The 27,940-nt window shown below is 42.2% G+C and overlaps 1 protein-coding gene across 3 annotated transcripts in view; it reads left to right on the plus strand.

Moving 5' to 3' along the window:
* The window catches only part of LOC109867540 (tyrosine-protein phosphatase non-receptor type 4), a 97,120-nt gene extending 69,306 nt beyond the window's left edge, over positions 1-27,814 (plus strand). For all 3 annotated transcript variants that reach the window (XM_020456751.2, XM_031796267.1, XM_020456769.2), the window contains 11 exons: positions 5,035-5,118; positions 5,408-5,464; positions 6,162-6,318; positions 6,657-6,823; positions 8,262-8,352; positions 8,472-8,533; positions 8,779-8,925; positions 9,081-9,209; positions 9,685-9,833; positions 10,959-11,094; positions 25,349-27,814. In XM_020456751.2, the coding sequence (XP_020312340.1) occupies positions 5,035-5,118; positions 5,408-5,464; positions 6,162-6,318; positions 6,657-6,823; positions 8,262-8,352; positions 8,472-8,533; positions 8,779-8,925; positions 9,081-9,209; positions 9,685-9,833; positions 10,959-11,094; positions 25,349-25,549 (1,380 nt within the window). In that variant the 3' untranslated portion in view covers positions 25,550-27,814. The remainder of the gene's footprint in view (positions 1-5,034; positions 5,119-5,407; positions 5,465-6,161; positions 6,319-6,656; positions 6,824-8,261; positions 8,353-8,471; positions 8,534-8,778; positions 8,926-9,080; positions 9,210-9,684; positions 9,834-10,958; positions 11,095-25,348) is intronic.
* Positions 27,815-27,940: the final 126 nt, after the last annotated feature.

Raw genomic sequence — 27,940 nt, forward strand, 5'->3', positions numbered from 1 at the left:
AAGTGTTCAATTGGGTTGAGATCTGGTGACTAAGAGAGCCATGGATTTCCGGTTTACATCGTTTTCATGCTCATCAAACCATTCAGTGATCGCTCGTTAGTACCGAGCGATAATAAAAATAAAAAAACGTATTAATCAACTAACCATTAACCAGCTAACCATTTTTTTTTTGAAACAACTAATTGACCAACGTCCGTTCAATTATTTGAATTGCATTTCGTTCGATTTTTCTCTGTGAGCTCGATGTGCAGTTTCTGTAGCGATAAGTCGAATGAAGCCTGAACTGTGCAATGTAGTTGAATTCCAACAGGCCAATATTCTACAGTTTTGTGCAGAAAACTTGGTAATTAACTATAATGACCATGATCCATTGCGCGTCTGCTTAAACTTATCTGGTCTGTGCGGAGCAGAAAGAGAGATGAAAGAACGCTTGATCGAGAGGGATAGAAAGCAGTTGCTTTGAGCTTGAAAGTACATGATCTAATTGATTTGATAGTTGGTATTCAGCAGTCATAAAAGTATGCCTTATTTACTTTGAAGAACTACTAAAATAGTGATTTTTGTCAGACATCATAGGCAGCAACTCTAGAGATGACTGGGAATGAAATAAGTCATCAAATAAAACAAGTATTTTATTAAAGTGTAAGTCATGTAAATAAATTATGGTTAATTAAGTGATGAGCAGTAATAGGCAGTCACTACCATCATGGGACTTTTAGTAATTGTTTTATTCAGTGTTACAGCATTCAATCCACATAATGCAGTGCATTTAAAGTGGAACTGACAGCGTTGAAATACTTTGCAGATATAAAAGACAATCATAATATCAAGTCAAAAAGATCAAATTCCCAGTTTGATCTTGAACTGAGGTTTTTAAAATCGGTTTAATAAGACTCAATGTTCCATGATGCACATGAAGGCATTGCTGGGGGAATAGATTGAATGCAGTTCAATGCATGATTTAATATAATCCACCAATACATTTGTTGGTAGTCCAAAATAATGTTACTATCAGGTTGTAAATCACAGGGCCTAGTGCATTGTTTGCTGCCTCCATTTGGGATGCACTTTTTCAGTTTCAATTACTTAATATTTTGGACAGAAACAGACGAATGTAACTAAGGCTGGGAATGTCAACACAATCAAACTAGTAAGCGCAATGATCACTAGTCAGTCATAACATGGCTAATAGGCTAGTGTATCTATTCATGTAGCAAGCAAAAAACACAGTAACATTAGCTAGCTAGCTGCAAGTCCCATGATGGTAGTGACTGCATATTACTGCTTATCACTTAACCATTTATTTACATGACTTGCACACTTTAATTAAATACTTGTTTTATTTGATGACTTTCTTATTTCATTCCCAGTCATCTCTATAGAGCTGCTGCCTGGAGGCATGGTGAGTGAATGACATTTCCCCGATATCGTTTTTTTGGTTGCTAGAGATGCAGGTGCCATTTGGTTAGCTAGCAAGAACTTGAACGACTGTTATCCAGTTAGAGTAAATTTGCGAACGCAATAGATATGCTATCTACTCCGTTTTCAGAGCACTGTCGTCTTTAGTGTCCCAGAGCACAGAATAACTGATGAATTTACGAATCCGCAACACCCACTGAATATGACAGGTGTCAGTAAACACAGGTAATAAAATGATTTGTTAGTCACAAACGCTCTAGATAACATGTAAACAGCCTAGCTAACCAGCTCTGCTAGGGCGAGTAAAATGGTCAGTTAGGTTTTCTGTAAGTTGTATCTGGAAGTAGTTATAGCAAGCTAGCCAACTTTAGCCAGGCAGGCAAGCTGCAGAAGGATGAGTAGACTACAGTTCCCCATTGTTTATCAGTGCAATTTTGAGAGGGTTTATCTAATGTTCCCCTGTTATATTTTCGGTCATTTTTTTCTGACTAGCATTAGATTTTTTCTTGATGTTCATAACTGAGGGAGAGAGCCTACCTTCTCATGGTTGTTTGATCAATAGGATTGTAGAGTTCCCAAATGTAAGATGACTACCGTGGTGTTTACATATTTGCAGAAATCCATTCTGGTGTATTTTCTGACTTTTGGCGAATGTGTTGTAATGATCTCAAGTCACCCTGTTGCAGCTGCCTGTAAACACACAGTCCAGTTCAAAGTGAATGATGGCAGGCGTGTGTGGCAAATGGCTTGTTTGCATGACAAAGTGAAAACATATTTTTTAGAGATGTTTGCAAATTTATAATAAATAAAAAACAGAAACCTTATTTACATTGCTGAGACTTGAAATTTTGCTCAGGTGCATCCTGTTTCCATGGATCATCCTTGAGATGTTTGTACAACTTGATTGGAGTCCACCTGTGGTAAATTCAACTTATTGGACATGATTTGGAAAGTCACACACCTGTCTATATAAGGTCCCACAGTTGATAGCTTGGTTTTTGCTCTGACATGCACTATGTGGTTGAAGGATTTGTCCGTAGAGCTACGAGACAGGATTGTGTCGAGGCACAGATCTGGGTAAGGTTACCAAAAAATGTCTTCAGCATTGAAGGTTCCCAAGAACACAGTGGCCTCCATCATTCTTAAATGGAAGCAGTTTTGAGCCACCAAGACTCTTCCTAGAGCTGGCCGCCTGGCCAAACTGAGCAATCAAGGCAGAAAGGCCTTGGTGAGGGAGGTGACCAAGAACCCTATGGTCACTCTGACAGAGCTCTATAGTTCCCCTGTGGAGATATGAGAACCTTCAAGAAGGACAACTGTCTGCAGCACTCCACCAATCAGGCATTTATGGTAGATTGGCCAAATGGAAGACACTCTTCAGTAAAAGGTAAATGACAGCCTGCTTGGAGTTTGTCAAAAGGCACCTAAAGACTCTGAGAACATGAGAAACAAGATTCTCTGGTCTGATGAAACCAAGATTGATCTCTTTGACCTGAATGCCAAGTGTCATGTCTGGAGGAAACATGGCACCATCTCTTCGGTGAAGCATGGTGGTGGCAGCATCATGCTGTGGGGATGTTTTTCAGCGGCAGGGACTGGGAGACTAGTCAGGATCGAGGGAAAGATGAACTGAGTAAAGTACAGAAAGATCCTTGATGAAAACCTGCTCCAGAGTGCTCAGGACTTCAGACTGGGGCGAAGGTTTACCTTCCAACAGGACAACAACCCTAAGCAGACAGCCAAGACAATGCAGGAGTGGCTTCGGCACAAGTCTCAATGTCCTTGAGTGGCCCAGCCAGAGCTCGGACTTGAACCAGATTGAACATCTTTGGAGAGACCTGACAATAGCTGTGCAGGGATGCTTCCCATCCAACCTGACAGAGCTTGAGAGGATCTGCAGAGAAGAATGGGAGAAACTCTCCAAATAGATGTGCCACAAGCTTGTAGTGTCATACTGTTACGGTTGTATTTTCTTTCCTTCTGCCCTAGTCACAGGTGTCACTCATCAGAAGACACACCTGCTTTCCCATACCCAATCACATCCCCTTTCCCTTGGTTTAAAATAATCCCAATCAGTTGTCTCCCAATGCAGCTACTTCTCTTTTTGTTTTTGCACCTACATGTCACATTTGTCCATTATTATGTGAGTATGTATTGTTATGGTGTATGACTGTTCGTTTGTTGGTGGGAAAAGGGGTACAAATCCAAGTCGCCCATGGGCATACATTACCCGTAGGAAAACTTTGTCTTAGAACCCTAGTTAGAACTGGGCCGGACCACCCACTGTATTTTATTGGTTGATTAGCTAGCGATTATTTAAGCAAGTAAGACTAGCTTAGGGGTTTTGGGATATTTATTATTTATTTTCTTGGGTTCAGCTCAGCCCTCCCATTACCATGTGTTTAAACAATCAACCTTAAGTGTTTGACTGTAGATGTAGGTTTTCTGTTTTTAGTTCTCACTTTTCCTTTTCACTGTTATGATTTGCATGAGATATGTTACGGGTCTCGTTTCCATCCCCCCTAGACTGCAGGGCCAAAGGGTTCGTAACACATACCCAAGAAGACTCGAGGCTGTAATCGCTGCCAAAGGTGCTTAAAAAAAGTACTGAGTAAAGAGTCTGAATACTTATGTAAATGTGATATTTCAGTTTTTTTTATACATTTGCAAAACTTTCCAAACCTATATTTGCTTTGTCTTCATGGGGTATTGTTTGTAGATTGAAGGGGGGGGGGTGTTTAATACATTTTTTAAATAAGGCTGTAATGTAACAAAATGTGGGAAAAGTCATGGGGTCTGAATACTTTCCAAATGCAATTCCCAAATATTTAAGAGTTTATGATGATGTGAATTACCGTATTTAAGAATTCAGAATTCTTTTGACAGTGTTATTCTTCCTGGGGGTGTATATGAACTGATTTTAGTCAGATTTATTGTGGTTAAAATGCTGTACATTCCACTTTAATGTATTTAAAAAAAAAAAAAATCGAAACCCGTGATAATTTAAAATAAATACTCGATCCGAAACCAAGCCGACCTTACAAAAGCACTAATCGCTCAGCACTACCACTCGTTCCCTCTTGATGTGGGCATTTTCATCCTATGGGGGCGTTGCCATGGTAGACAAAATAATGGTCTGCCCACCATTTTTTTCATGACCCTAAGCATGATGTAATGTTAATTGCTTAATTAACTCAGGAACCACACCTGTGGAGTAGACCCTGCTTTCAATATACTTCGCATATTTAATTATTTTCTATTATGCTGCAGTTAACTGTAGATATGTCTCATCATTATGTGATCCTTAACCCATAGCAATTCCCACCCACTTGACTACTTCAAAATGGTGATGGTCCTCAATGGTGCTACCCATGCTAAAACAGGCTTTTGGGCTGTAAGCCTATGAACCACCCTGACTGTCTGCCACTTTTACGCTTCATGGTTTTCATGATGTTCCACAATGGGTTAATTCAGTTGTACGGAAATGATTTAAAACTATGGCCAGGAGGCTTTTGTGACCTCTGAAGAACTCTAGGCCCTTCAGAAGCTCTTTGGGCTGTGATAGCCTTTCCAATGTAGACATGTATTAACGCATCTCTGTCTCTTCCTCTACAGCTGAACGGTGTTGTCTCTCACGACAATCTGGTTTTGCTCAAGATGAGGCCGGATGACACTGGACGATTTGGCTTCAATGTCAAGGTGAGACCTCTGCCTACAGTAGATGCCCTTATATAAAATGATATGCTGTAACATGCTCCCAGAGGGTAATCTCCTGGCCCTACTAATACTGATCCTATATAGGGCGGGCAGGTAGCTTAGCGTTTAAGAGTGTTTGGCCAGTAACCTTAAGGTTTCTGGTTCGAATCCCGAGCCGACTAGGTGAAAAAACAGTTGTGCTCTTGAGCAATACACTGAACCCAAATTGCTCCTGTAAATCACTCTGGATAATAGGCAGATTATTTACCTCTCTCCATTGCCTTGGTTTTAGGGTGGAGCTGATCAGAAGATGCCTGTCATTGTATCTCGTGTGGCCCCTGGGACATCCGTATGTTAACCACCCATCACTAGCAACACCCCATATATTTACAGTACACATACTCATGTTGTACTCTGAGATAATCAAACAACCTCTCACTTGTTCTATCACTTCCGCCCTCTCACTCACACTGAATTTCTCACATTTCTTTCTCTATTTCTCGCTCTCTGTATATCTACCCCTCGTCTCACTCTCTTGCTATTTCTCTTTCTCCTCCCTCTCGCTCTCTCTTCCCCCACTCACTCTCATTCTGACTCTCACACACAGCATATGAAACATTCCATTGTTTGGAGTAAACTCACACTTGTGCTGTAGCTCAGTAAATGAACTGGTCTGATTTGACGTCACTTAGCAGCAGTCCATTCACAGCTCCGCTAACAAGGCTTCAGGATGTTACTCTGGTGTTGAAGTCAAAGTGAACCAACAACAGTTAGTCCTCTTTGTTGTAATTTACCACAAGCTATTGCTACGGGCCCCATATTCACAAAGGGTCACAGAGACAGAGTAGGACTGCTGATACAGGATCCGTTTTGTCTTCATAATGAAGGTTGATATGGACAGGGCAAACCTGATCCTTGATCAGTACTCTTACTCTGAGACACTTACTCTATGAATGCAGGCCTAGTATTGTAGTCTATCCTCCCCAATATGTCTAACCACTTGACCCAACTGTGTTCTGACTGCATTCTTCTCCAACCCTCTACAGGCTGACCTGTGTGTCCCTCGTCTGAACGAAGGTGACCAGGTGGTTTTGATCAACGGTCGTGATATCTCAGAGCACACCCACGACCAGGTGGTCATGTTCATCAAGGCCAGTTGTGAGAGCCACTCAGGAGAGCTCATCCTATTGGTCAGGCCCAATGGTGAGGAGAGGATTTGTTTTTGTTACATTTTTACACTTACATTACTAAGTCATCTCGTTGGGTTTATTATTACAATGCTCAGGTTAAAACAGGCCAAATCTTCCCAGTACAGGTTCGAAGAACAGGTGACCCCAAACAAAAGTTAGGCTACCTTCCAATATCAACACTATAGATTTCCAATTAGAAAAATGCGTACCTTATAAATAGCTTATTACGTGGTTTGCTGGTGTGAATATTAAAACTGAGCCGAGCCGTAGACTTGTACATTAATAATATAGGATGCCGTTCTTCTCTTGACACTCTTCTAAACTAACCGTGTTGCTTCCCTATGTCCCCAGCCATCTATGACGTGGTGGAGGAGAAGCAGGAGACTGAGCCAGACTTTCAGTACATCCCAGAGAAGTCTCCCCAGGACCCCTCTCAGCTGGACCAGGATGCCTGGAGGGATTCCATTAACACCCTGAAGGAGGGTCTGATCAGCGGGGGAGTACTCACCCAGTTTGATGTGAGTCCTCCCCTCACCTACATATTAAAAGCTTTTGTTAGCAATTCTCGTATCAATTTTTCCTAATATTATTGTGATTTTTGGTTGCACCTCGATTCATATTGGTCTTGTTCACTGCTCTTTTGTCTTTCTGAGGTGACTGGATGTGTGATGAGAGCAATAGCACCCCCTAGTTTCTGCTCTATTGTTTTGACCTCGAGGGCACAATGGAGGTTACCACATTCTGGAGGGAAATTCAGCGTATGACTGTTACACAAGTTTTACAATATCAACTTTATTGATGTTTTACTTTATTTCAAGGCACAGAAGAAAATGACTTATGCTATCACTGTGAGGAATAATTGCCAAGTGAAGTAGTTTACAACAAAATGCTAATTCAATGATGCGTCGACTGCTCGTTTAATGTGGTGAGGAACACCAGTTGTTTAATTTCTTCTCTGTATTCCGATAACTTCCTGTCTTTCATCAGGCACACTTAACAGCTTCCTGTTTCTCTTGCCTTTTGAGTTATTACACTATAATAATGTAAATAATGTGTGGGGGGGCAAGGGAAATGCGCACACGCACACAGACCGAATATACCGGCATGCACTGAGAAAATGTGTGGGTTTATCCACATATTTTTGTTTTGGTCTTTATCTGCTATTGCACTTCACATACAATGTATCAATGTATGTTCATTTGAAAGATTAGCGGCATCTTATGAATTCCACACACAGCAGGTGGAAGCAGCCTCTGCAAAGATGTGGGCCTATAAGACATAGCAAGCATTCTCAGACCATTTTTGTTGGACAAGTTCGCTCACAACCAACAGAAAGTAACTTCCATCTCACAACATGATCAATTTTGTTATGTTCCCATGCAAGAAAACAAAAAATGGAAGCTCAAACAAAAAAGGGAACTAACAAAGAGTCACTAACAGCCAAAACAAAACAGGTGGGGTTTTAGGATAGGTTCTGAAAGACACTCATGGGGTGTTCACTGAAAGTTGACCAGCAACAACAATTGGGACCTAAAAGACAACTAAAGGTGTTAACCCTCCACATCTCTCAAGACAATTGGTGCACTGGGCCAGCCACTCTTAAATATCACCTGCGCCAGCACAAATGAAACACTTTCCCACTAACAAGATGACAAACCAGCACCGGTGTAACATACTGACTAAAGGGGTTGACACCAATAGGTATGTCCCACGTTCTAACGTCCAACCACGAAATATGAAATGGGAAAACCAAAGTCTGTAACAACATAAAAATAAGCCCGGTAGTAGCCTGCCATTCCCAAGAATTGGTGCAGTTCCTGGTGAGGAGCTGGTACTGGAAGATTTGATGGCCTCCACTTTTGCCAGGACTGGTCGGACTTCCCCTTGCCCCACCACCTTCCCGAGATCACGATAAAAAATTTTTTTTATATGATCATATATATTCTTTTCTCACAGCAACTTTACCGGAAGAGGCCTGGAATGACAATGTTGTGTGCCAAATTACCTCAGAACATTTCCAAAAACCGCTACAGAGACATCTCACCTTGTGAGTATCAAACACACAGTTCAATCTACTTTTCCTAGTTAATCTGTGTTAAGACTGTTAACCCACCATTTCACACTCCACTCCTTCTTTCTCTCTCCCCTCTCCTCTTCTGTTTATAGACGACGCAACGCGGGTCATTCTGAAAAGCACAGATGACTACATTAATGCAAATTACATCAACGTGAGTGCTGTTCGCCTCAGTCCACCCACACCAACCATGGCGTTTTTGTTCAGCAGGTCTATAGTAGGCTTTCTATCGGCCAAGATGTTGTAGTCTCCACTCCAAAGACTGAAAATGGACACATGCTTGCATACCCACACACTCTTGGATTTATTAACACACAACAACACACACCACAGAACACTCACTCAACATACACCCCTACACACAGGTTTTATTCTTCTCTACTCCTCTCTGTACTGTAGATGGAGATCCCGGCGTCGAGCCTGATCAACCGGTACATTGCGTGCCAGGGCCCGTTGCCCAACACTTGCCCAGACTTCTGGCAGATGACCTGGGAGCAGGGCTCCTCCGTGGTGGTCATGCTCACCACTCAGGTGGAGAGGGGACGGGTACGTGTCATACAAACGACTTTGCATTTGAGACAGCTGTTTCTCTGTATGTTTGATTATATTTTTGGGTAAAGATGTATGTATTTATCCTCTTTTCTCCCATGGCTGATGCTCCTAAGCTGAGGCTAAAGGCTTATGTTGCTCTATACCAACAGGTGAAGTGTCATCAGTACTGGCCCAACACTGACAGCACTGCTACGTACGGCCACTTCCAGGTGGCCTGTCTCACTGAGGAGGGCAACTCTGCTTTCCTGGTCCGAGACATGACCCTTACACACTTCGAGGTAACAGTATGCTCACAAGTCATTGTTTTTTCCCAATGACCGGTGCTAATGTAATGTTAGCTATTTGGAAGTCAACGTAAACATACAGAAATGGTTGTTCACAGCTAGTCCTCCTCAATACAGTAGGCTATCTTCCAGGTACTGAAATTATTAAAAGCATTACAAACACACAGTGGGACTATCGCTTTAAGCGTTTAAAAGATGAGAGCGGCAGCACTGAGTTGCCATGGTGAATTGTGTGGCCTGTTCTCTTTTCGGTCTCATGTGATGGATGTATCATGTTGCCATGGTGACTGGCCTCTACAGCCATGATGCTTCCAGTATTAACATGTAGCTTGTGTGTTACTATGGTCTCACTGATAGATGGAAAACACATTTTGTTTTACGCCATGTAACGAGACTACACCCCCCCCCCCCCCCCCCTGTTGTCATGGTAACGTTGCACTGACGTTACTGTGTGTTGCCATGGTGACAGAGCGAGGAGGTCCGGGACTTGACCCAGATCCAGTATGTGGCCTGGCCGGACCACGGCGTCCCAGACGACTCATCAGACTTCCTGGACTTTGTCAACCTGGTGCGGAGCAAACGAACCGGCAAAGATGAGCCCATGGTGGTCCACTGCAGGTAGGGAGCATAATGCATGACACACATCTAAGACACACACATCATTTGATACAGCATGAAACACTCAAGGAAATCAAGATGAAAATGTAATATTTTTTTCACTAAACCACTCTGTGTTCATTGCAGTGTCCCTCTATCTGACTGTAGACCCAGTCTCGCTCTCCCTCAAATTATACAACTCCTCTCCCGCTTTGTGGATCTGTTTGTCCTACTATACTGCTACATAGTGTTTCCTCTGGCAACATTTGTAGCAGTGGTGAAGTTTCTGGAAGAGGGCCCCCTCCCCTGGACAATTTTCATGTAGGACTGAGAAGCTCAATTCTGGTGACTTTTTGAAAGCACATTCTACTCCAAAATGAGTGAACTTGGTAATTCTCCACCTGGGGTAACACCCCCTGCCCGTACCTCTTACAGAAACCACTTCATGGCAAAAAAAATGTTGCCCCAACATTTTCCCTGGTTGCCCCTTCTCTGCTCAACTAAAACGTTGATCTGCTTCATCACAATTTAAGTCACTCAAAAAGTGGTAGGTAACGTACTTCTGCTAAAAACTCTGAGTTTAAAACTTCTGTCCTCCCCGCGATTGCAAGAATTATTGTGCTTTGACTGCTTGTCAGAATGCATGTTTCCCTCCCTATGGCACTCGTAACTTGACAGAAATATTTGAGGCGCATTCATCTCCCGTGGAACGCGCACAGCAAGCCTACTAGGTAAATAGATAAATTGTTCTACTATGGGGTTTAATGACTGAAGCGGAAACACTACACCTACACACTGCTGTAGTACACAGCCCAGCAGCACAGAACGCTCCGCATAGAACACCTACACGCCTTTATAAATCCACATCTCAGGCCTTTACTCAAAGCCAAGTTATCGGACTCAGCCAAGACATGCCCCAACAACACACTGGAATGAATGCAGTACTGTATAGCACCCAGGGATAGGGATATTTCTGTATTCTAATCTAGCTTTAATTCCATAAACATATCGTTATGTGTGTTGCTATGTGCAAGGAAAATATTTTCCATTGTTTTAAAAGGTAGAAATGATGTCATGAGTTTATGTAGAAACTTCTTCCTCTGCCCCTTCCTGTCCCCCCCACCCCCCTGCTGTGTCATCCTGCAGCGCGGGGATTGGCCGAACCGGAGTTCTCATCACCATGGAGACAGCGTTGTGCCTGATGGAGTGCAGTCAGCCCGTCTATCCATTAGACATAGTCAGAACCATGAGAGACCAGAGAGCCATGATGATTCAGACACCTGTAAGTCCTGCACTCTTCTCCACGTCCTCTTCCATCCCTCTCTTTATCCTCATCACTCTCTCTTCCTCTCCCATCTGTCTGTTTCTCTTTTTCTCTTATCTTCCTCCTCTTCATCTTCTCTAGGCTAACTAGCCTCCATCGCCTTATCCAGAATGGAGAGTTAGAATAGAAGGAGCACAGTGTAGTCTTGTACGGTGTTACTAATTGAAAGGAGAGGATAATTCTACTGGTATGATGCCTCTTTTATTCATCCCTGTTGTACTGTCCGTGGTAGACTTTCCATTGTTACAGTCTACCAGTGATAACCTTTTGTGCCATGACAATGCCGTTGTCTCTCCAGATTCCCATTTTTAGGGTAGGTGTAAGGGTTTTGTACACTTGTTGAGATTTACTTGTCTGGGCTACAGTATATACAGTGGGGTCTGAAATTGACCCCCTTAATAAAGATGAGCTATAAAGACTATTAAATAAGTAATTTAAATGCTGAGCTATATTGTGTGCAATAAAAGGGAAATTATTTTATACAAATACAATTGCTCTGAGAAAGAGTGAAACTTTTTTCTGAAAAACTATTGACATCCCTAAAGATATGTAAAAATAGAGTAGTCAAACATTTATTATTGGTCCCATATTCCTAGCACCCAATGATTACATCAAGCTTGTGACTCTAGAAACGTGTTAGTTGCATTTACATTTAGTTGTTTTTCAGATTTGTTTGTGTCCAATGAATGGTAGATAATGCATTGTAATTTCAGTCATTGCAATTTTATGGCAATTAAGAATAGAATGTTTCTAAACACAATGTGGATGCTACCATGATAATGTATGATCCTGAATTAATTGTGAATACTGATAAATTATAAAGTTGAAAGGTGAAAGATCACACCACCAAGACATGCTAACCTCCCTTGTTATTGGTCATGGTCAGTATTTACAAAGGAGGTCAGTTTTTGCATTTTGGAGTAGAATGTCACCAGAAGTGGCCTAACAGTCATTCAACAACAACAAAATCATAGAACACTGGAGAACATTACAAAATCATGGGCATTAATATGGAGTTGGTCCTCCCCATTGCTGCCATATCAGCCTCTACGCTTTCCACTAGATGTTGAAACATTGCTGCGGGGACATGCTTCCATTCAGCCACAAGCATTAGTGAGGTCGAGCACTGATGTTGGGCGATTAGGCCTGGCTCGCAGCCGGCTTTCCAATTTATCCCAAAGGCGTTCGATGGGGTTGAGGTCAGGGCTCTGTACAGGCCAGTCAAGTTCTTCCACAATGATCTTGACAAACCACTTCTGTATTGACCTCGCTTTGTGCACGTGGGCATTGTCATGCTGAATCGGGAAAGGGCCTTCCCTTAACGGTTACCACAAAGTTGGAAGCACAGAATCATGTAGAATGTCATTGTATGCTGTAGTGTTAAGCCCGAGACCATTATTCCTCCCCCACCAAAGTTTACAGTTGGCACTATGCATTTGGGCAGGTCGTCAAACCCAGATTTGTCCGCCAGACTGCCAGATGAAGTGTGATTCATCACTCCAGAGAACATGTTTCCACTGCTCCAAAGTTCCATGCCGGGGAGCTTTACACCACTGCAGCCAACGCTTGGCATTGCGCATGGTGATACTTGGGCTTCAATTTCATGAATCTCCGGACGAACAGTTCTTGCGCTGACGTTGTTTCCAGAGGAAGTTTGGAACTCGGTAGTGAGTGTTGCAACCGAGGACCGATGATTTTTATGCACTTCAGCACTCGACCGAGGGGGGGGGGAACCAGGCCGTATATAACCCCACCCACTTTGCGAAGCACAGCCCCCACACCACCAAAGGGATATGAACAGACCACTAACTTACTACTCTGAGACACGAAGATCTCCATCGCCACACGAGCCAGAGGCAGCACAAGACCGGACAGGAAGATCGCGTCAAGGCTCTGATGGCGAATAATGCCGGAAACGTAAGCCGATTTGTTTACTTGTCCTGTCAATAAATCTATCAAATGTATGCAGCAGCAGTGCTCCTTTTTCTTTGTTCTCCCAGTTCGTCACCAGTTTAAGTATCTTGGGGTAAGGAATGTTTTTGGGGATTTTCAATTCCCTCAGTCGAGCACCGGATTTCCCCTTTTTCGTTTTAGCTTTGCTGTAGCGTCTTTGTGTGTACCTTTCCGTCACGTCAGTGACTCAACCCACTCAAGTAGAGTATAGCAAAAAAAGCCTGGCATGACGTGATGCACCCCTCCGAGGGACTGCATGGGAGAGCATGAGCAAGCCAGTGACTCAGCCCCCATAATCGGGTTAGAGGCAGAGAATCCCAATAGAGACAGGGGAGCTGGCCAGGCAGAGGCAGCAAGGGTGGTCACTCCCAGAGCCTTGCCTTTCTCCTTTGCTCCCCTGGGCCAGACTACACTCAATCATAGGACCTACTGAAGTGATGAGTCTTCAATAAAGACTTTTGAGACCGAAAGCCTTGCCCATTCCATAAAATGGTTTCCGATAGGAGAAATCCCTGCCTCCAGCTGTTTGCTTAGAAGTTCAAGGAACAATAAGGAGGCCTGCGTCTTGTGACCATAGCACACGTGTAGGTATATACAACTGGACCAAATCGGAGAGGTGGGTAGGAGAAATGATTTATAGGTTAACAGTAAAACCTTAATCAGCCCTAGCCTTAACAGTAAGCCAAGGTAGGTAGGTTAGCACTGGAAGTAATATGATCAAATTTGTCAAGATTCTAACAGATGTATTTAGCACTACCTGAAGTTTATTTAGTGCCTCATCTGGGTAGCCAGAGAAGAGACTAAAACATGGGAAGTTTCAGATTTTTGCAGTATTACGAAGATGGAAAAAAGGTCCTCTTGAAATATTTTGCATTTGTTCGTCAGCCATCCACTTTTGTCTAAAACAGACTACCATTCATCAATATGTACAGATGTGTCGTCTACATAGCAGTGAAAGTTGAGTGTTTCCCGAATGACATCACCAAGAGGTAGCATACACTGTCGCCAGTTTATTAGGTACACCCATCTAGTACTGGGTCGGACCCCCTGAATTCCTCGGGATGGATTCTACAAGATGTGGCATTCAAATGTTGCTCAATTGGTATAAAGGGACCTAGTGTGTGCCAGGAAAACATTCCCACAACATTACACCGCCACCATTTTTAAAAATTTGTAGTACCATTCTTGGTAAACCCTAGACACTGTCAAGCATGAAAAGCCCAGGAGGCCGGCATTTCTGGAACCGATGATCATGACCATTCTAATGTCCAATCGAACACTATCTGAATGCCTTGATGCCTGGCTGCCTGCTTTATATAGCAAACCACGGCGTGACCCGCTGTCTGTAGGAGCTAACCATTTTCCTGAACGGGGTGTGTACCAAATTAACTGGCTACTGAGTGTGTGTATATAGTGAAAACAATAGTACTTGAACGGAACATTGGGGACACCGAAATTGACCATTGATCTGTCAGATGACAAACCATCCACAGACAAACTATCTTTCTGACAGATAATGTCTATACCAGGCAAGAACTTGTCTGCGTAGACCAATTAGGGTTTTCAATTTCTCCCCCCAAAATGTGGTGGTTGACAGTGAAGATTTTGACAAAGGTCTAGGAGCACGAGGACAGACGCAGAGCCTTGGTCTGACGCCATTTAAAGGTAATTTACCACCTTCACGAGTGCAGTCTTAGTACTATAATGGGGGTCTAAAACCAGACTGCAGCGTTTTGCGTCCATAAAGGAAGACGGTGAGTGGCTGAGCTACAGCTTTTTCAGTTTTCTTTTCTAAATGAATGGGAGATTCAGTATAGGCCGATTTTTGTTTTAAAGTAATTCCGGGTCAAGTTTTGGCTTTATCAGGAGAGGCTTTATTACTGCACCGTTATGGAGTTTGGTACACATTCGAAGGACAGGTAGCCGTTTATGTTCAACATAGGAGGGCCAAGCACAGAAAGTAGGTCATTCGGTATTTTAGTTGGAATAGGTTCCAGTAGACAGCTGGAAGGTTTAGAGGCCATGACTATGAAAAAAGGGTACTGTTACATCGCTCCTTTGTGTTCCATTTTAATCCTCTGAATTGTTTTGTTTAGCTCAACATTAAATTACTTCATCAATCATGCAGGCCGTCATTGAAAATAAGAATTTGTTCTTAACTGACTTGCCTAGTTAAATAAAGGTGAAATAAAAAAATGCAATGCGGATAGAGCAGCTTGCTATAGAGCGGGCAAGCAATAGCTCAGTGAGTTGTTTACATGTGTGATGAAGGGCAAGTGTAGAGCACGAGATGCAACTGAAATTTTGCGGTGTGGAGAAAGAGAGAGAGAGGATGGATGAGGCTTGGCTTGGAGCGCTGGGCATCTTGTGATGACATGCATTATCTGAATTAGGACCACAGAATTATACCTACAAAGGAGTGGCTTTTATGGAGGAACTTCAAAGTTGGTGTAACTTTGGACCAGAGAAGCTAGATAGCTAACAAGCTTGTATGTGCAGTGTGGAATGCTGTATAGGTCCAGGAGGCCTGTAAACAGTAGCTATAAAAAGTGATTGAGCAGGCAGCATAGATTTCATATTTTGACTAGAGCCTCAAAATACCAATGTGCAGTCTTTTTTTTTTTTGTGAATTGACCTTTTCCTTTGTGGGATCCGCGGGGGAAATATGGTCACTAGTGTAACCAGGAGGAGAGGCCTCATTTAGCGCAGTAAATTAATCGGGCTTAAGCCCTGTTTCAGTCAGGCCAATCACGTCAAGTTTATGATCAGGGATTAGTTCATTGACTGCCTTGGAAGTGAGGGATCTAACATTAAGTAGTCCCATTTTGAGATGTGAGGCGTTATCACAATCTCTTTGATTAATGACCGGAATGGAGTTTTTTTTATTCCAGTGAGATTGCTAAAGCGAACACCACCATGTTAAATTTTGCATGACCTAGATCAAGGCACAGACCGTTCTCAACGGGGAAAACTGAGCTGACTATGCTAGGGGCAGACTCCACTAAGCTTGCAGGCAGGCTAACAGCATGCTGCCCGGCCTGCATCCTAGCTTATTGTGGTGCCTGAAGAGTTTGAGCTTGTCTATGTTGATAGATAAAATGAGAGCACCCCTCCATCTAGAATGGAGTCCGTCCTTCTTCAGCAGGCCAGGCTTGGACCCATTTGTGGGTGAGTCCAGGAATGACCAATTATCTACAAATTATATATTTTGGGAGGGGCAGGAAACAGATTTCAAATTGCGATTTGAGTTTTAGGAGTCGGCTGTAGAGCTCATCATCCCGCTAACTGGGAGAGGGCCAGAGACAATTACTTGATGCCAGCATCTTTCTAGCTAAGTTAAACGCTGAAACTGTTGCGCTTGGTGACCTTTGACTGTTTCATCCTAATATCGTTGGTTCCTACATGGATAACAATATCCCTCTACTCTACACTTGCCACTTCTGGCAATATTCAGATTAGCCCCTACATCGGCAGCCCTGCCCCCTGGTAAACAATGTATGATTGCTGGGAGATTATTTTTACGTCTAATATTGCGGGTAATGAAGTCGCCAATTACTAGGGTTTTAAATTTGTCTGAGCTAATGGTGGGAGGATTCGGCGGCTCAGACCCCGTAACGGGTGGAGGAGAGACATGAGAAGGCTCGGACTCTGACTAGTTGCTTGTGGGGAAAACCAGTTGAAAGTTTCTATCGGCTGAATGAGTAACGCCGGTTGAGCATGCCGACAGCATTTCTTTCCAGAAGCCATGAGAAAATTGTCAGGTTGTGGGGACTGTGCGGGGGGATTAACACTTATAACTGTACAGTCGTGGCCAAAAGTTTTGAGAATGACAAAAATATTCATTTTCACAGTTACCTCTGTTACCTCAGTTTGTATGATGGCAATTTGCATATACTCCAGAATGTTATGAAGAGTTAACAGATGAATTGCAATTAATTGCAAAGTTACTCTTTGCCATGCAAATGACCTGAATCCCCCAAAAACATTTCCGATGCATTTCAGCCCTGCCACAAAAAGACCAGCTGACATGTCAGTTATTCTCTCGTTAACACAGGTGTGAGTGTTGACGAGGACAAGGCTGGAGATCCACTCTGTCATGCTGATTGAGTTTGAATAACAGACTGGAAGCTTCAAAAGGAGGGCGGTGCTTGTAATCATTGTTCTTCCTCTGTCAAACATGGTTACCTGCAAGGGAACACGTGCTGTCATCATTGCTTTGCACAAAAAGAGCTTCACAGGCAAGGATATTGCTGCCAGTAAGATTGTACCTAAATCAACCATTTATTGGATCATCAAGAACTCCAAGGAGAGCGGTTCAATTGTTGTGAAGAAGGCTTCAGGGCGCCCAAGAAAGTCCAGCAAGCGCCAGGACCGTCTCCTAAAGTTGATTCAGCTGCGGGATCGGGGCACCACCAGTACAGAGCTTGCTCAGGAATGGCAGCAGGCAGGTGTGAGTGCATCTGCATGCACAGTGAGGCGAAGACTTTTGGAGGATTGTCTGGTGTCAAGAAGGGCAGCAAAGAAGCCACTTCTCTCCAGGAAAAACATCAGGGACAGACTGATATTATTTAAAAAGTACAGGGATTGGACTGCTGAGGACTGGGGTAAAGTCATTTTCTCTGAATCCCCTTTCCGATTGTTTGGGACATCTGGAAAAAAAGCTTGTCCGGAGAAGACAAGGTGAGCGCTACCATCAGTCCTGTGTCATGCCTACGGTAAAGCTTCCTGAGACCATTCATGTGTGTGGTTGCTTCTCAGCCAAGGGAGTGGGCTCACTCACAATTTTGCCTAAGAACACAGCCATGAATAAAGAATGGTACCAACACATCCCCCGAGTGCAACTTCTCCCAACCATCCAGGAACAGTTTGGTGACAAACAATGCCTTTTCCAGTATGATGGGGCACCTTGCCATAAGGCAAAAGTGACAACTAAGTGGCTTGGGGAACAAAACATTGATATTTTGGTGGGGGGGTGGACACACAAACCTACAAATTATGACAAACTCCAAGCATTGATTATGCAAGAATGGGCTGCCGTCAGTAAGGATGTGGCCCAGAAGTTAATTGACAGCATGCCAGAAGGGTCAACGCTGCAAATATTGACTCTTTGCATAATTTAATGTAATTGTGAATAAAAGCCGTTGACACTTATGAAATGCTTGTAATTATACTTCAGTATTCCATAGTAACATCTGACAAATATCTAAACACACTGAAGCAGCAAACTTTGTGTAAATTGATATTTGTGTCATTCTCATCTTTTGGCCACAACTGTACTTACTGGTGGCACAGACGTGGTTTCATCCTTTCCTACACCTTGCGTATGGATTTTGTCTGAAGCCAACTCTGCTATTCTCACCATAATTATTGTCTAGAATATTATGAGAGCAGCAACTGCAATGAGAAGGTACAATGGTAATTCGTTTCAGCTGGTGGAGGTCCTCCAGATCCATTTCCAGATAAAGCGTCCATAGGTGAACATTTGATTTAAAAAAGTGAAGACAAAACTAAGATGTTAGTAAACGTATGAAATACAGAGTTTGATTAAACTGTTATTAAAAGTAAAAAGCAGGTAGCAAGTAGCAATAAAAAGGCACAGCAGCACAGACTAGAGGCTATACTGTATAATGTATTCCCTGCTCCATCCTAACCAGCTATAATTATAATATACAGTGCATTCGGAAAGTATTCAGACCCCTTTACTTTTTCCACATTTTGTTATGTTACAGCCTTCTAAAATGAATTCAATAGTTTTTTGCTTCCTCAACCTACACACAATACCCAATAATGACAAAGCAAAAACAGGTTTTTATAAATTTTTGCAAAAAATAAAATAAAATATAAAAACTGACATTTCACATTTACATAAGTATTTCGACCCTTTACTCAGTACTTTGTTGTAACACCTTCGGCAGCGATTACAGCCTTGAGTCTTCTTGGGTATGACGCTATAAACTTGGCACACCTGTATTTATGGGAGTTTCTCCATTTCTTCTCTGCAGATCCTCTCAAGCTCTGTCAGGTTGGATGTGGAATGTCAATGCACAGCTCTTCTCCAGAGATGTTCGATCGGGTTCATGTCTGGGCTCTGGCTTGGCCACTCAAGGATATTTGGAGACTTGTCTCGAAACCACTCCTGCGTTGTCTTGGTTGTGTGCTTAGGATTGTTGTCCTGATGACAGGTGAACCGTCACCCCAGTCTGAGGTCCTGAGTATTTTCATCAAGGATCTCTCTGTACTTTGCTCCGTTCATCTTTCCCTCAATCCTGATTAGTCTCCCTGTCGCTGGGAAATATCCCCACAGCATGATACTGCCACCACCCTGCATCACTGTAGGGATGGTGCCAGGTTCAATCTTGGTGTCATCAGACCAGAGAATCTTGTTTCTCATGGTCTGAGAGTGTTTAGGTGCCTTTTGGCAAACTCCAAGCGGGCTGTCATGTGCCGTTTACTGAGGAGTGGCTTCCATCTGGCCACTCTCCCATTTTAGAATGTTGGAGGCCACTGTGTTCTTGTGGACCCTCATTGCTGCAGACATTTTTGGGTAACCTTCTCCAGATATGTGCCATGACACTTGGCATTCAGGTCAAAGAGATCAATCTTAGTTTCACCAGACCAGAGAATCTTGTTTCTCATGTTCTCAGTCTTTCCACATCCAACCTGACAGACAGTTGTCCTTTTTGAAGGTACTCATAGGTTCTCATATCTCCACGGGGGAACTATAGAGCTCTGTCAGTGACCATAGGGTTCTTGGTCACCTCCCTCACCAAGGCCTTTCTGCCTTGATTGCTCAGCCGGCCAGCTCTAGGAAGAGTCTTGGTGGCTCAAAACTTCTTCCATTTAAGAATGATGGAGGCCACTGTGTTCTTGGGAACCTTCAATGCTGAAGACATTTTTTGGTAACCTTACCCAGATCTGTGCCTCGACACAATCCTGTCTCGTAGCTCTACGGACAATTCCTTCGACCTCATGGCTTGGTTTTTGTTCTGATATGCACTGTCAACTGTGGGATCTTATATAGACTGTTGTGCCTTTCCAAATCGTGTCCAATCAATTGAATTTACAACAGGTGTACTCCAGTCCAGTTGTAGAAACATCTCAAGGATGATCAATGCAAACAGGATGCACTGGAGGTCAATTTAGAGTATCATAGCAAAGGCTCTGAATACTTATGTAAATTGTTTGTTTTTTTCGTACTTTAGCAACAAAATAAATCAACATTTTAGAATAAGGCTGTAACAATGTGGAAAGTCAAGGGGTCTGAATACTTTCCGAATGCACTGTATATCCAGGTACAGGGCTGTATCTGGAACTGCATGTTGAAGATGGAAATAAAATGAATAGCAAACACAATGTCCTATACTATTCCAATCTATCTGACAGTCATATTTTATCTACACAATACATTTGTGTGAACATTCTGTAAATATCCATTGTCCTAATTGTCCATTGCCTCAGGTGTACATAATCAAGACAAACCAATTAACAAATATTGTTTTAAGATAAATAAGGTGACGCTCAACTACTGTATGACTCTTCCAAAATGCCACTGAAAGGTTCAAAAGCTACAATTCATTTAATGATACCTGAAAATACTGCAGAGAAATTCAAATCCATTTGCAAGCATTGTGAAAAGCAAGTTGGATGCTTAGCAATAACTACTTCGGGCCTCTGTCCATCTGAAGGCAAGTGTTTTTTGTTTCAAACACACAAGCATCTTTTAAAGGGATAGTTTAGTCAGAATACAAACAAACATGATTTTCCAACTCCATTGGCTGTAGTTGATTCAAGAAGGCAGTTTTGGGATATTTATTTTCCTTTCGACACTTAATATCCATATTTTATTGCTGTTAGCATTTTCAGTAACACTTAACATTAAACTTCTTGTGCCTATGTAATAAAACTTGAATTACTTTTGGAGCAACTTTTTTATTAGTATGTTACTTAATACTTTGGTAAGTGCATTCGAATTGCATAATGAGAGGAGTATTTAAGTACTGTACACAAGGAATAGTGACTTCCTTATTCCATTTACGTGAACTTCATTATGTAAATCAATTTCCAAAGTCCTATATAACAACGTTGCTATTGTAATAATCACAAAGTTACTACACAAGAACTTGATGTCAAGTGTATGCCTCACTCATTGTGAAAATATATTTGTTAGTTGTTTTGAAGCTGCAAACGTGGTCCACTCTAGTTTTGAAGTGATTCCATGTCCCTCATGTATTTAATTCTAGGCTATATTAAGATTCATATCTGAGAGCCCTCCAAACCATGTGCTAATCGTAGTTTTAGACTAATTCAACTGTTTTTAGTTATTCATCAAATATTTGGCAGCCATCAAATAAATGTTTTTTTGTTTTCAAATAACGTGTGTATGTGTGTAGTAGGAAGTTTACATACACTTAGGTTGGAGTCATAAACTCGTTTTTCAACCCCTCACAAACTTCTTGTTAACAAACTAGTTTTGGCAAGTCAGTTAGGACATCTACTCTTTGCATGACATAAGTAATATTTCCAACAATTGTTTACAGACAGATTATTTCACTTATAATTCACGGTATCACAATTCCAGTGGGTCAGAAGTATACATACACTAAGTAGACTGTGCCTTTTAAACAGCTTAGAAAATTCAAGAAAATGTCATGGCTTTAGAAGCATCTGATAGGATAGTTGACATCATTTGAGTAATTGAAGGTGTACCTGTGGATGTATTTCAAGGTCTACCTTCAAATGCAGTGCCTCTTTTCTTGACGACATGGGAAAATCTAAATAAATCAGCCAAGACCTCAGGAAAAATAATTGTAGACCACAAGTCTGGTACATCCTTGGGAGCAATTTCCAAACGCCTGAAGGTACCACGTTCATCTGTACAAACAATAGTACAAAGTATAAACACCATACCGCTCAGGAAGGAGACTCGTTCTGTGTCCTAGAGATGAACGTACTTTGGTGCAACAGGTACAAATCAATCCCAGAACAACGGCAAAAGACCTTGTGAAAGATGCTGGAGGAAACGGATACAAAAGTATCTATATCCACAGTAAAACGAGTCCTATTGTCATAATCTGAAAGGCCGCTCAGCAAGGAAGAAGCCAAAGCACGGGGGTGGCAGCATCATGTTGTGAGGGTGCTTTGCTGCAGGAGGGACTGGTGCACTTCACAAAATAGATGACATGATGGAGGAAAATTATGTGGATATATTGAAGCAACATCTCAAGACATCAGTCAGGAAGTTCAAGCTTGATCGCAAATGGGTCTTCCAAATGGACAATGACCCCAAGTATACTTCCAAAGTCGAGACAAAATGGCTTAGACAACAAAGTCAAGGTATTGGAGTGGCCATCACAAAGCCCTGACCTCAATCCCATAGAACATGTGTGGGCAGAACTGAAAAGCGTGTGCCAGCAAGGCGGCCTACAAACCTGACTCAATTACACCAGCTCTGTCGGGAGGAATGGGCCAAAATTCACCCAACTTATTGGGGTAAACTTGTGAAAGGCTATACAAAACATTTGACCCAAGTTAAACAATTTAAAGGCAATGCTACTAAATACTAATTGAGTGTATGTAAACCTCTGACCAACTGGGAATGTGATGAAAGAAATAAAAGCTGAAATCATTCTCTCTACTATTATTCTGACATTTCACATTCTTAAAATAAAGTGGTGATCCTAACTGACCTAAGATGGTATTTTAACTAGGATTAAATGTCAGGAATTGTGAAAAACTGAGTTTAAATGTATTTGGCTAAGGTGTATATAAACTTCTGACTTTAACTGTGTGTGTGTGTGTGTGTGTGTGTGTGTGTATATATGTATATAGCAGATGCTTTTATCGAAAGCAACTTAGTCATCAATCATACATTTTACATGTAGGTGGCCCCGGGAATCAAACCCACAACCCTGGCGGTGCAAGAGCCATGCTGTACCAATTGAGCCATACAGGTGCAAATACCTTCAAATATTATTTGGTTTTCTGAGAACCCTATTTGAATATCAAAGAAAATTTGCTTTTTAACTAAAAACTCTATAGAAAATATATTTGACTACCTCTGGTATTAACTACAAAATACAACTATTTTCTGCCCAGGTCTGGCAATTTCTCATCTAGACCCAGAGCCCAATTGGCCCTGTTCAAGTGTAGTGTACTATATAGGGAATAGCGTGCCATTTGGGAAGCACACTTTATTCTCTCTCTAGAGAACACTGCATGAGTGCCATTTGGCCCCGTGCTCAGCCCAGAAACCCAGGCTAAAGGAGGTAGAGATGATGATGATGCAGCTGTAATTTCATTAGGATGTGCTGATCTCTAATGAGGCTAGCACACCCTCAGGGTCTGGGGGGATAGGGGAAGGATGTGGGGGAGGAATGGTGGAAGATGAGGGGGTTGTTAGAGACCATGCTAATGAGACTAGGGAAAAATCCAATCAAAAAGTGGCTTTCATGCATTTCCTTCCTCCAGTCATACATGCTGAACTAAGTGTGTGCATACACAATAATCTAAGTACACATGTTCTCACTCACCCCCTTTCCCTAATGCAAATACACACGCATTCAGTGGGTACACACATACAGTGCATTAGGAAATTATTCAGACCCCTTGACATTTTCTGCATTTTGTTACGTTACAGCCATTATTCCGAAATGGATACCATTGCATTTTTTTTTTACATACAATACCCCATAATGACAAAACAAAAACACTGAAATATCACATTTAGATAAGTATTCACACACTTTACTCAGTACTTTGTTGAAGCACCTATGGCAGTGGTTACAGCTTCAAGTCTTCTTGGGTATGACGCTACAAGCTTGGCACACCTGTATTTTTTTGGGAGGTTCACCCATCCTTCTCTGCAGATCCTCTCAAGCTCTGTCAGGTTGGATGGGGAGCATCGCTTTACTGCTTTTTTCAGATCTCTCCAGAGATGTTTGATCGGGATCAAGTCTGGGCTCTGGCTTGGCCACTCAAGGACATTCAGACTTGTCTCGAAGCCACTCTTGCGTTGTCTTGGCTGTGTGCTTCTTGTCGTTGTCCTGATGGAAGGTGAACCTTTGCCCCAGTCTGAGGTCCTGAGTGTTCTGGAGCAGGTTTTCATCAAGGATCTCTGTACTTTGCTTCTGTAATCTTTCCCTCGATCCTGACTAGTCTCCCAGTCCCTGCCACTGAAAAACACCCCCACAGCATGATGCTGCCACCACCATGCTTCACCGTAGGGAGGGTGCCAGGTTTCCTCCAGATATGACACTTGGCATTCAGCCAAAGAGTCCAATCTTGGTTTCATCAGACCAGAGAATCTTGTTTCTCATTGTAAAAGAGTCCTTTAGGTGCCTGTGGCAAACACCAAGTGGGCTGTCGTGTGGCTTTTAACTGAGGAGTTGCTTCCATCTGGCCATTCTAGCATGAAGGCTAGAATGCTGCAGAGATGGTTGCTGCAGAGATGGTTGTCCTTCTGGAAGGTTCTGCCATCTCCACAGATTAACACTAGAGCTCTGTCAGTGACCATTGGGTTCTTGGTTATCACCCTGACCAAGGCCCTTCTCCCCAATTGCTCAGTTTGGCCTGGTAGCCAGCTCCAAGAAGAGTATTGGTGGTTCCAAACTTCTTCCATTTAAGAATGATGGGGGCCACTGTGTTCTTGGGGAACTTCAATGCTGCAGAGATGTTTTGGTACACTTCCCCAGATCTGTGCCTCAACACAATCCTGTCATGGAGCTCTATGGACAATTCCTTCGACCTCATGGTTTGGTTTTTGCTCTGACATGCACTGTGAACTGTGGGACCTTATATAGACAGTTGTGACTTTCCAAATCATGTCCAATCAATTGAATTTACCACAGGTGAACTGGATCAAGTTGTAGAAACATCTCAAGGATGATAATTGGAAACAGAATGTACCTGAGCTCAATTTCGAGTCTAGCAAAGGGTCTGAATATGCATGTTAAAGGTATTTCTGTTTTTATTAAAAAATTCTAAACCTGTTTTTGCTTTGTCATTATGGGATATTGTGTGGAGATTAATTTTAAAATAAAGCTGTAAAGTAACAAAGTGGAAAACGTAATGGGGTCTGAATACTTTCCAAATGCACTCACCACTGCTTCCCACCTCAGAAGTTGGCTTTTCATGTTTATTCATCCCTGGCTGCCTCTATCCCAATCACTGGCTGCTCTGGCTTGTTTACTCATGTCTTGCCATTAGCTCCTACTGTTACTGATGTTCTCTTCCTTCCCCTCTTTCTCTTCTGTGTCCTCAGAGCCAGTACAAGTTTGTGTGTGAAGCCATCTTGAGGGTCTATGAGGAAGGCATGGTCAAACCCCTGAAGTCCAACCTATACCAGAGAGAAGTAGAAGAAAATGGAGAAGAGGAAGATGAAGATGTTAGCATTAGCATTAGCGCTAGTGTGACCAGTGTGACAAGTGAGACCAGTGTGAACAGCGAATGCCCTGAAACCTAACCTCTAATCCCTTGGACCTGACCTGGGTTTGTAGTGAGATGCCCAGCACCATGGAGGAAGAGCCCTGGCTACCATGGGTACTGCCGTGGGCCAAGGAGAGAACAAAGCACTGTTGCACTTTATGCCGACAAAAAACTGAAAATCATTGACAAATGAATCCATTTATGTTATGTAGACGGACATGCCTTTTCTTCAATGTCCCTTCGGCCGATCGAGAGACACCGTATCTTTTTCAAGTAGTATTTATTGTGTTTTAGTTTGTCAAACCCTGTCCACTGAACAAACGTTAGTGCGAGTCCTAGCTTCATGCTTCCCAAATGAAATCATAGGTAGTAAAAAGTAGTGAGGATTTTACTTTATAGTGAGTGGTTTTTATTTATTATATTCTTTGCTTTTCTTGTCAAGTTATGACAATAGACACACATCGGAGCACTTTGTCTAACCCTAGCTAACCGTGTGGCTGTCGTGTCACTATGCCTTGGTTTTTGCATAGAACGAACGAGTCATTGACTGACGTTGATTGGCATGTTAAATTGTCCATTTTGGCAGGGCGTGGATCTACTCTAAGCTACAGTATTTCATAGAGTCCCCAGTCACACCATGGCAAATAAAGCTATCAAATGGGAGACCTTAAAACAACCTTTTTAAGTTACATTTCTCGCTGTCTTTGTGTGTCTGTCGAGATTTTAAGCCAACAATACTAAGATCATTCAAATATTCGTAATTATATACCCCCACATTTTTTTAAATCTATTTAAATGGTACTTAGAGGCTTTAAGGCACGTTCTTTTTATTGGAAATGATAATCACTTAAGGGTGTTTTAGGTGCACATTGCTGGGCATTTGTTGTAGCCAACACAGTTCTAACATGTTTTGTAAAAAGAAATCAGGGTGCACGAGGTGTCCTTTTCAAACTGGTTCAACTGTATTGTCATTTTCAGCAGTTCTTATATTGGAGTTATCAGCTTCTTTATAGTTTTAGCTACTCTTCTCATGGAAGAGGCTGTTTCTTGCTTTGTTTCATTGGTTGCTGCCATCTTGGCACTGCAGGTAGTGGCACCTTCTCCGATGCACTATTCTGCACAACCATGTGTATGTTTAGAGTGGATGTGTGTGGGACCGTCAGTGTAGTTATGTGGTGTGTCTCTGTGACTCAGCAAGTTTTCTTGTGTGTGTATATTATGTCCTGTCTCTGGTGCTGCTGTGGCTCTGTCTCATGGCGTCATGCCGTGTAACCATTTGCTAACCCCTTGCCATTTCACCATAACCTGGCTGACACTCATTACTAACTCAATGTTAGATGTCTGGGGTGAAGCCTGCTTGTAAACTTATTTGCCATAGTTTTTTCCATCTTCTTGACCTGAGGTGACTGTGTGATGCATCTATAGCAATTACATTGGAAATAAATACATTATGACCACGCTGTGACAAGCCCATGAAGTAAATTGCTCCCTTTCACCTGGCTTGCACACAGTCCCCAATGGTCGATCATCAACCCACTGTGTGGAATCCACAACTGTCATTTTGATTATTTTAATTTTATGAAATCATACATGGAATCCGGCTCATTCTGTTATGCCTGAGAGTATTATGATGACGGATCATAGGAGCAAGACTACAGAATGCCACATTTTCACAAATGTCCAGAATTGAGCTTTGTTCAAAGTGTTATGATAGCGTATCAGGGTACTGTGGGGTGCTGTTTGGAGGCAGGAGGGGAGGGAAGCAGGGTGGGGTAGGTATGGGAGGGTGGCCGTGTTGTAGTTTTGTGAAAGAAACGGTTCATGCTTCTTGAGAATGGACAGCACTTTGCAGATGACTGGGTAGCCATGCCTGCTACTGAATATGTCAGAAACATAAAATGGTGTTTACTTTTTATTTATCATTTTATTTGTTTTTAGACACCTGTAGGGAACAAAAACTCAAACCTACAGTGATGCTTATTTTTTTTGTAAATATACTCGACCATGTAAATACAATGTTGTATATTTAAAAAAATCTTTAAAATAAAAGGGAAAACCATTTGTGAGTTAAAATGTTTTTATATAGAGAATGACATGTGACAACTTGTGTTTAAAAATAGAAGAAAAATTGAAAGCTTACATTTCTTTCAACTCTCACTCCATTAAGTTGATTTTACTTCTGTTTCAAACACTTGTTTTCAGTTGCTCTGTGCATTGTGTTTTGTTTTTTCTTTCTGATATTGTCATTTGACAGTGCTTTGAATATGTTTATAAGATTTATTAAAAAGGATTAAAACTTGTCTGAAAGCATGAAAAAATTGCTTCATTTCACGTTGCTTTTCCACACTGCAAAAGTGAGGTCAATGCAATGATTAGATAATATTGTCATGGTACATATGGCTTTCCACAACCACTCTTGTCTTAATTC

This window comes from Oncorhynchus kisutch, linkage group LG2 (assembly GCF_002021735.2).
Source record: "Oncorhynchus kisutch isolate 150728-3 linkage group LG2, Okis_V2, whole genome shotgun sequence".
Taxonomy (NCBI): Eukaryota; Metazoa; Chordata; class Actinopteri; order Salmoniformes; family Salmonidae; genus Oncorhynchus; species Oncorhynchus kisutch.